The 10362-nt window shown below is 36.7% G+C and overlaps 1 protein-coding gene across 4 annotated transcripts; it reads left to right on the top strand.

Annotated features, from left to right (window-relative positions):
- Positions 1-2985: 2985 nt before the first annotated feature.
- Positions 2986-9494, top strand: LOC5571261 (zinc finger protein 91). 4 transcript variants are annotated; one of them, XM_021840234.1, is made up of 17 exons: positions 3744-3934; positions 3992-4158; positions 4258-4707; positions 4772-4912; positions 4969-5124; positions 5184-5372; positions 6087-6536; positions 6592-6798; positions 6855-7151; positions 7209-7388; positions 7454-7621; positions 7680-7811; positions 7892-8434; positions 8490-8705; positions 8789-8956; positions 9018-9209; positions 9268-9494. In XM_021840234.1, the coding sequence occupies exons 3-17, from the start codon at positions 4334-4336 to the stop codon at positions 9419-9421; spliced, it is 3567 nt and encodes a 1188-aa protein (XP_021695926.1). In that variant the 5' UTR covers positions 3744-3934; positions 3992-4158; positions 4258-4333; the 3' UTR covers positions 9422-9494. The 4 variants fall into 4 exon arrangements, with proteins under 4 accessions (XP_021695927.1, XP_001653559.2, XP_021695926.1 ...); XM_021840236.1 differs by having other exon boundaries at positions 3744-4158; positions 4258-4354; positions 4425-4707; XM_021840235.1 differs by lacking the exons at positions 3744-3934; positions 3992-4158 and adding an exon at positions 2986-3167 and having other exon boundaries at positions 4425-4707.
- The last annotated feature ends 868 nt before the right edge of the window (positions 9495-10362 follow it).

Below are 10362 nucleotides of genomic sequence, written 5' to 3'. Positions count from 1 at the left end.
GCGTAAAACAACTGTTGCTTTTTTCTATGTAGCTTTGCTGAAAGAAATAAACAAAACAAGTTCAGAAAGCAAGAAATGTTGGGTGAACAATATTCAAAAAGTAAAAATAAGTAGTTTTTTAGAAGTCACTTGACACTAGCTGTAACGACGAATGCAACCATGATACAGTTCGTTGAATTGTTTTTGTATTGTACAACAATACACGAATTGCTTATCAAGACAATACATGAACAATATATCGTATTGTATTTTCAAAATGTTTGTATGAGAAAATATCTATATATGTATTGTTACGATACTTAACCACCCATACATTATATTGCAAAAATCTCATATACCATACAGTGAACTGTTCAAACAATATATTGTACTGTAATTGTATTGTCATTTTACAATATACTGTATTGTATTTCCAATATATTGAATGGTACTGTTTCAATACGTTATATTGTTTTTGTATTGTATTTTTTATCCGGGATACGTTCCATGTATGGTTTATTCTTTATGATTTAACAGAAGTATAACTATGTTTTGTAATTCTTACATTATCAAGTGTTGTCCATTTATTGTTCGAAAGGATCCCATTATGAAGCAACATTTCTCAACATTAGATGGACCATAAGTATTGAGATTCATTCCAGATTTAAATAATGTTCATAGGCTCTTTAGTTCATTCCTGACTCCTTCAATTAAATTTAAGTGTTTATTTTGTTTTTCAAAATCTATGGCTAGGAAGATCGTGAATGTTAAGGTGAGTGTTTATTTTTGCATTGACAAGTTATAACCGCAACGAAAAACATATTTATATTTTATTGTAAAACTAACGAGATTCTACAAGACCTTCAACATGGATTGTGATCTTCTTCTTCTCTCTGGCGTTACGTCCCCACTGGGACAAAGCCTGCTTCTCAGCTTAGTGTTCTTATTAGCCCTTACACAGTTATTAACTGAGAGCTTTCTATGTCGATTGACCATTTTTGCATGTGTATATCGTGTGGCAGGTACGATGATACTCTATGCCCTGGGATGTCGAGAAAATTTCCAATCCGAAAAGATCCTCGACCGGTGGGTTTCGAACCCACGACCCTCAGCTTGGTCTTGCTGAATAGCTGCGCGTTTACCGCTACGGCTATCTGGGCCCCTGGGGATTGTGATCTATAATACACATTGAACAAGTCTGTGTGTGCAGGTGAAGAAATACCATGGGAAGCTGAAATGTCTAAAGTTTAAAACGTTTTGGGCTTGGAATCCCCAAGGATTCCGGTTGGAATCCCCAAGATTCGGGGTGAAATCCTGGAAGGTAAATTCTTTCAAATCGGATATTTCGAAAACTGCTACCGGATTTCCAATAATTACGGCAGATTCCAAGTATTCTTTTAAAAAATCTTGAAGTTTTATCCGAATTCCCAAAATTTCCAAGAATCTTAGAACTTCCACTATATGCTTGAATTAAAATCGAATAGCAGCGCTACTATTGCGCAACTAAATTTGCTCATCCGATGCTTCTCAAAAGCAGCGCTGTCTTTTTGCTACCCCTGTTAGCAGATCCTGAGCAATGTAATTTAGTTTAGTCGCACACCGTTAAAGTTGCTCTAATATCACAATTTCGAAGTAAAGCATCAGAAGTCTCCCTATAAAAGGTGAACTCTATAAAAAAAATCTAATCGTAGGCCTTAATAGGTAATGCTACAAAGCAAAACATTGTCAAAAACCGCGAAACAATCCGACGCTTCCGAAAAAAAAAATCAGCCTCAAGGTGATGATGCATCGAAGCCAAACCTCAAATTTTCAAGAGCACAAATCTAGAGAACCAGACAGCGGTTTGAGCTGAAAACCTTATCGATTGGTCACACGCTGGTGGTGACCAATCGATTAAGTTTTCAGCTCGAATGGCTGTTTGGAGTGTTTAGTTCTCTAGATTCGTGCTCTTGAAAATTTGAGGTTTGGCTTCGATGCATCTTCACCTTAAGAATCCGCAAATTTTACGCAATATTATTGTGGTCTGCAAGAGAAATTCATGGAATGTGTTCATCTGAAAATCTCGATATGCCGTCGCAGTGATAATAAAAATCATCAAATGTTTTAAATTTGGCAAATTTGGAACATTTGCGCCCTTGCAGAACGGAACAATCCAAGCATACTTTAAATTTGACGAAGCATACTTTAAATTTGCGCGTTACCGCCGCCGCTGGATTTGGATTTAAAATGAGCGCCGCGATATTATTATTTTTACTAGTTCACGTGTTCATCGTCGTTACCTTTCCAATGGACTTAGGTACACACATTATGTCACGCTAAATTCCAACGTTCTTTGACCCCCCCCCCCTTTGTCATGTTTTTTGTATGAGTCCTCCAAAATTTTTGTAAGGCTTGTCACGCTTGGCTTGACCCCCTCCCCCCTCGGAGCGTGACGTAATTTGTGCATGACCCCTTATCCATGGTCTTCTTTTATTGTCGACTTTCTTTTTCTTTTCCGCTGTAAATGCTGGATGTTGGTCCGGATGTCATTTTATGTAAACACGGCCCACATAAAATGACATCCGGACCAACATCCAGTGAATGAATGTTCACCGGATGAACATCGAGTGGATGAATGTGCAGCGAAATTGTTCATTTTTTGTAAACACGGCCCGCAGTAAGGGTTCATTCAAATATTACGTAACGCAAAAATTTCAACCCCCCCCCTCTCCCCATGGTAAGATTTTTTGTATGAAAATTAAAAATAAATTGTATGGCGCGTAAGAAATACCAAACCCCCCCTTCCCCCAATTATCCCTTACATAATTAATGGACAGCCCCTATCTGCTGCTGAAAAGGAATCGTTAACTCCCGTTTAAACTGGCATTTCTTTTCAACTGCGTACTGCGATCAGAAAAAAAGCGCTTCGTAGATCGATTCCTTGCAGAAATTTAGCATGCATCAAAGTAGGCCAATAAATTACTACTTTATGACTTGATTCTGTTTGAATAAGTTTTCGAGAAACAATGAAAAACCGAGTTAGTTTATAAATTGTATACACATTGTAACTAGGCCCTTTTCATGTGTTACGGAACGCAAGCGAGCTTTTCTGAGTCGACAAAAAAAATCAATAAAAAGCTTAAATTCATGCCGTGTTTGTCAACAAGTGCAGTGAAAAGAAAACAAAAATCTAGTTTATTCTTAAATGAGTAGTTTCCGCACACATTTTCTTAAATTTTGTCAAACACTAACACTTTTTGAAATGTTCTTAAATTTCTGTTGGAAAATATTTTTTAATTTATGAGATGTGACAAAATTTTAGTAATCTCTGTGAATATTTATTGCTAGAAACCTGGTTCAAGTTAATGCTATTCACTGTTCAGTGACGTAGGGTGATTCGGGGTGATGGGAATCGCTAATACTTCCAAATCAGTGTTTCACAACCTAAAAATAATATTTCATTCGTTTCGTTTGAAAATATGATTGAAATAGAGTTTTTGTTTTGTATTTTTACCCTTAACACTCACTAAAAGCTTTCATTTGCTAGCGGGGGTAATCACCTACATAATTTGTGAAAAACATAAGTAATTCTTCCTAAAAATAAACAAAAACTGTTACATTACAGAACATTTCTAAATGAAAAAAAATAAAGAAATGAGTACTAGGATCAGCGACTTCGAGTCAAAGAAACGAATGGTACGGCAGCGAATGCAAGCGGTTGAATGCAGCGTCGATGCGAATGTTCAAATACATTTCACGAGAGTGACAGTGCTACTATATGAAAATATTCACAGAACAAACAGTTTTCGTTCTTCCGGAGAAAGAATCATCCGCAGAAAAATCGAGATCGTAAAGTAAAGTGACCAGACGTCCCGCGTTTCGTGGGTCAACGCAATTTTCGACATGATATTTATTACTGCGTGAATTCAATTGTTTGAGTGAACTGAGCAAATAGATCATGATTTAGACCTAAAATGTTTGTAGAATACACATCCGATACGAATAATGTTTAATTGCGAATGAGATCTGACAGGGTGTCCCGCGTTTCGAGGAGCATAAATGGTCGCTTTATATTGAAGGGACCATCGAGTTACAGAACACAAAACCAGTGCAACTGCGATCTAAGGGACCATCGAGTTAGCCATGAAAACCAACTTTTACTATGGTTCTCTAACTCGATATCGAGATACGGAATACCGGGTAAGGGAGAGTGAACTGTAGTTCGAATCAATAAACAGTTATCATAATAACAATATTTATAGTTTTCACAGTTTTACAATATTTTTATTTCGATTTCAGAAAATTTTCATTGTTTGAAGTAGTCAACCAATACTGCCCAAAGTTTTGAGCAGATCAGTTTGATCAACTGACCAGAATGAACGATCTAGTTGATAAAGTTAAACTAAACCCCAGTTCTGAAGTCGATTTGGACAGTTCAATGAGTAATGAGCAATCTTTTTTCGCAGACGATATGGTTGACATAGAAGAAGCGAAAATTGAAACTCGTATTATTGGTGTAGAATCATCGCAATCTTCAGCAACAATACGAGAGAACCAATCTTCGAATGAAAAACAATCAATTTCAACACCTGAAAGAAATGCTAATACTGGAAGTGGTAAATCGCACCAATGTGATATATGTCATAAAACATATCAGACTAAGAAGCGTCTACGACAGCACATTGAAGTGAAGCATAAGCTTCCATACGTATTTAAATGCCAACAATGCGAAGTGAGCTTTCGATTTGAGTAAGTTGCTTCTACGAAATAATGTAGTTGAATGCTGTAATTTGTGTCAACCTTTCTATTGTAGAATCCAACTGCGAAAACACGAGCGTTCCCAACAACATCTCAACAAGCTCCAAGAAACCAAAGCACAGCATAAAATGCCTACAAAGGAAGAACAAATAAAGGTGCATATTTGCTCTATATGCGACAGATCATTCATTAATGGGTTAGCACTAGTCATTAGATATTTTTAAAATCGGATTAAATAAATTTCTTTTACAGAAATGCTTTGCAACTGCATGTTGAAAGACATGTGCCTGGTGAGTGCGAAGTATGTCATAAAACTTTTCAGGATCGAAGGAAACTTAAGTCTCACATGAAATACCACGCACCTAAGACTAACGCGTGTACAATATGTGATAAGTCATTTATTAGCAAGTAAGCTGTATTATTAATTTACCGTGGAATAATGCGTAAGAACAATCTTGACTTTTCAGGCGTACGCTAATAAGACATGTTGAATCACACGACAAAAAACGCGAACGACAGGAAGCGATACCGTCATTCAAGTGTGATATTTGCCAAAAAATGTTCTTGTACGAAGGCACACTGACGTTGCACAAACGAAAAGCACATGGACCTAAAACCTATGATTGCTACGTTTGCGGCTCTCATTTTTCAACGAGGTAAATATTTAGATGATTTGCAAAAACAACCCAAGTAACCACAAGCATTATAACATTGCACGTATTCTACTGCATATCAACACCATTGATGCAACATTGCTGTTATTCAACTAATTTCAAGAGCTGTCAAGCAATAAAGCATTAACCCTACATTACAAATGTATCAATGCACTAACATCACTTTATAAATTGTACTGCTGCATTAATATTACTTTATAAGTTGCTTCATTGCTTTATCGTCATTTTTGCATTAATTTAACTGCAAAAGTGCCCTTTTCCACTTTTAAACTACTTTAATTTTAGGCTTACGGCAATGCAGCAGCATTATATATGCAATTATATAGTGCTCCATGGTTACTTGGGAATAATGCAGTATGGACCGATGCACAAGTTCACTAATTTGACGTTTGAGCGGTGCCATATTCATGCGTTTCCATGGTCACATGCATAACACAGCACCGCTCAAACGTCAAATAATGAACTCGTGCATTGGTCCATACAATATTAATAAAGGCAAAATGAAGACGAATTTATAGAACAAAACTCAAAATAAGTGTACTACGATCTATCGAGTTTGGCTACCAAGGGACCAAGTTTAGTATATATTTTGACTACTACGTCTTTAATTTGTCTTTAATATTAACGAGTTGACTTGAAACGAATGTTTTTATTTAGTAATTTGAGTAAGAATTATAATAGCCTACTGTATTTTAGTGAGCAATTGGGTGAGCACATAAAGATTCATGTAAAATTGTCCCGTATTAAAATGAATGAGAAGCAGCAACTATTACAAGGAGACGTAAAGGTTAAAATTGAACCTCGTGAAGAAGCATATTCCAAAATAGGTCAGAATGAACAAATAATTGAATTGAGTTCCGAAGCTGCAGTTGATCTAGATTCACATATAGAATCAGTCTCTCCAAACTTACCGTCTAATAATGAACAACATCTTCGAAAAAAGAGTAAAGGTGAAACGAGGGAAAACGAGCAATCAATAGGCATTGAGGACATGATTGATATTGAAGAAGTGAAAATTGAATCTCGCAAAGACGATGACGAGGAATTAGATACATTTACTTCAAGTCATGCATCTAGAACAATCAACAAGATCACAAGTGATACAGACCAAACGAATCAAAATATGAAACATGCTAGTGGTGATGAGTAAGCGGTACTAAAATCTTTCCATTCAACTATTAAAAAAAAATATCCCTTGCAGACAAAGGCCAGCTTCTAGGCCAATTCGTAAATGCAAGTTAGGAAAGGCAACCACAGAAACAGATAACGATGAACAACCAACGCCACTCGAGTGCAAGGTATGTCATAAAACGTTCAGGTTCAATTGTAGATTAAACCAACATGAAGCAGAGGCACATGGTCCGAGAGTTCACGACTGTGATATTTGTGACGCCAGTTTTCGTACACGGTAAATACAATATTGTTCTTCAATTGTTATTACAACTAAAATTTGTTATATTCCAGCTATGGTTTAGTGCTGCACTTGGACAGACATAAGAAAGGAAAAGAAGCGGGTTTCTACTCATTACAGGCACTGCAAAGTGATACATCAGCGAGCTTGAAGAATGATATCGAAACGGAGTCTGAACACAATTCAGAAAAGACTTCACCAAAAGATCAAAATATCACTACGTCTACTTCGCTACAGTGCGCGAAATGCTTCAAGGTTTGGCCAAACCAGAATCGTCTTTGGCTGCACTATAAATCTGCTCATAAAGAAAAGCTAAAGTGCTCTTTGTGTAGCGAAACGTTTAAATTTCAGTAAGATGAAAACTAAGATGATTCCATGCGAACATCTAAAGCTTTTCTCAATTTCAGAAAACGGTTGGATAGACATATGGAATTACAGCATAAGCAAGAGGACGGTAGCTTTCAACCTCTAAAATGTGCACAATGTAATAAGCACTTTCAAACTTCGGTGCAATACGCGAAGCATACGCGGATTCATGGCCCTAAGAATCATAATTGCACAATGTGTAGTCTATCGTTTAGAACTACGTAATTCACATATCTTATGTATTGAAAGGTTCGAATCACACCTAAATCGTGATGCTTTATTTTAGGGTTTTACTGAAAGCACATCAGCGCACTCACAAATTTGATGGCATGATAATCGATTGTGAAATATGTAATAAAGTTTTTACAAATCACAAACAAAAAGCTCTTCACATGAGAGCCCATGAACCAAAGAAGCATATATGTCATATTTGCAACAGGCAATGTGCATTCCGGTAAGCACGCTTTATATCAGCATCTGGTGAAAATAGTGAAATTTCTCATTAATTTCAGTGTAAATCTACTGGCGCATATGAAAATTCACGAGAAAGAAAGCTGCACCATAGTCAAGAATCCCCAACCATCCAGCTATATAGAGGATGATTCACGGGAAAATTCAGGAACTTCCATTCATGATGATAACAGGTATGATATTTCCTCCATTATAATCTGCTTAGTGATTGACACCCGGAATCGAAATGAAATGGATTTATGCTAATTTTCAGTAAACATTTTGAAACGCGAGAGGAAATTCACACAGAATCAATCCATGAGATTCCAATTAAAACCAAGAAAGTGAAGTGTCAAGTTACGCCTATGACAGCATCACAAGAACAAGTCGATTCGAATAAGGATACAGTAAAACACAAAATGGATCTTAGTTTAGTTGCAGAAACGGAGACCACCGTAGAAAATCATCGTGAATCTGATTTTCGGCTAGAGCTATCGACTGAAGATTTACCGTCGAATAATGAGAAAGAGGGATGTGAGCAATTAACAGGCTTAGAGGATATGATTGACATAGGAGAAGTGAAAATTGAAACTCGTCCAGATGATGACGATGCACTCAAAGCTTTCAATAACAGTACAGAAGCAGAAAGTAGTAAACCGACTCAAGGAAAAGAAAGTGCTAGTGAAGTAATGCCAGTCCAGTGTAATATATGTAATAAGATTTTAAAATCTAGCAAAAAATGGTGGCACCACAATAGGCGGGTACACGGACCAAAAAAATTTGAATGTCCCATATGCGGTAGGCCATGTATAGATGTGTAAGTGCTACATTTTTTTCGTGTTGCAATTTTGACGTGAATCTTCTTCTTGCAGGCATCAACTCAAAACACATATTCCAACGCATCAACCAATTCACGAGCGCAGGCAAGCAAAACCAATAACAGCGAAAAAGAATGTTGAACGACCATTCAAATGTGATATATGTGATAAAAGCTTCGTGCGAAGATGTAACGTAACGCATCACAAAAAGCAGTCACATGGACCAAAACCGCATTGCTGTGATATATGCGATGCAAAATTCAGTATGCGGTAAATCATACTTTCTTCCACTAGAACAACATATGCCTTTTGTTTTTGTTCAGTCTTATTGTGTGTTCTTATATTTGTTACAGAGCCTTTTTGAGGAGACATTTGTTGACACACAAACCTGATCCTGCATTACTGGAATGTAAAATTTGTAATTTAACTTTTCCAAGTGTTCGTAAGAGGTCTACGCATATGACTATACATCGACCAAAGCAGCATAAGTGCCCTTTTTGCACTAAAACATGTACATTGCGGTAATATATAGCAAATAAATCTTTCTTTCAACAATAATATGCATAACTTTCGTAATTCCAGCATAAACTTGTACAGACATATGAAGACTCATGATGAATATCATGACACCGCTTCACCAACATCCAGCGTTACAGAGCTTGATACTGATGGAGCTTCAGAACCTTCCACTTTGGAGAATGAGCAAAGCAATCATTCAACTGGAGTTGTTCAGCTAAAAGGATCTCGCAGCAGTACCCGTGGACCAAAGAAACGGTAAAAGCCACATTGAAAATTTAGTTCTATGTAACAATCATCAATCCTAAAATTTTAGGCAAGAAACGGATAAACCAACAAAGAGCCGTAGGACACATCGTAAACCGCATTCATGTTCAGTGTGTAGCAGCAAATTCAGTTCGAAAAAGAAATTGAAGGAACATGTCTTGGCAGAGCATCAAGAAACATTAAATGATGTAACTATATCGTAGATTCGTTAGTAGTCGTTTATTCAACATGCTGAAAAATGAATACAAAATGGAAAACAATAATCAAAATAATGAACAACATAATGGCTCACTTATTTTCACCAACTAAAATAGTACTGAAAGGTGGTACTTTACAGCACTGTTCCATAACGTCGACAATTTCCGCAATGGATCATTGAAGGTCACTCATTTGGCACTCACCGCATCAAAACAGCGACACCACCGTATACACGCTCGTTCAGATCTACTCAAAAGTGAGTAGATTTCGACTCACTTCGGAACAAAGTGGAACTGCTCAAAAGTGAGTAACACCATCGTTACTCACTTTAGAGTAACAAAGTCAAATGTCAATATGGGAGTAACACTTACTCACTTCGTTTAATCTGAAATTTGCGAAAGTGAGTAGATGTCACTCACTTCAGGAAATAATAATTTTGGAAATAAATGTATTATGTTATTTATAAAATCAGAAGAAATATACAAAAAGCATAACATTTATTCATTATCTCATACATAATACATAATAATAATACATGATAACAAGTAAAAAATTGTGATATTTGTGTTGAAATTTTCGCTGCTCTGGAATGGATCCCCGGATGTTATAAATATCTGGGGCATTGATGAAAGTCATGGAGGATGTAGTTTGACCAGGCCCATGACAACCATATATCGATACACAGTGTTCTTCGTAGCCAGGATGTCCCGGGCGATAAGTGAATATCGCCCACTGTCAGTTGCAAGAACTGTGAAAACAAAGACCATTCTTTTGTTTAATTGTTTGTTATGGTTTGATTATCAATTTTCGATATTGTTATATCAGCTAATAATGTGCCGAAATATTGAAGCACATTCAACATTTCGATGGTTTTGGAAGGAGAGCAAACATTAAGAGGCATCCTGGTTCCAAGCAAGCAATCAGTGATTTGATTGGGACACTTGGT

This window comes from Aedes aegypti, chromosome 2, assembly GCF_002204515.2.
Source record: "Aedes aegypti strain LVP_AGWG chromosome 2, AaegL5.0 Primary Assembly, whole genome shotgun sequence".
NCBI lineage: Eukaryota > Metazoa > Arthropoda > Insecta > Diptera > Culicidae > Aedes > Aedes aegypti.
Note: the sequence above shows the minus strand (reverse complement) of the source record. Positions and strands in the feature narration are given on the sequence as shown.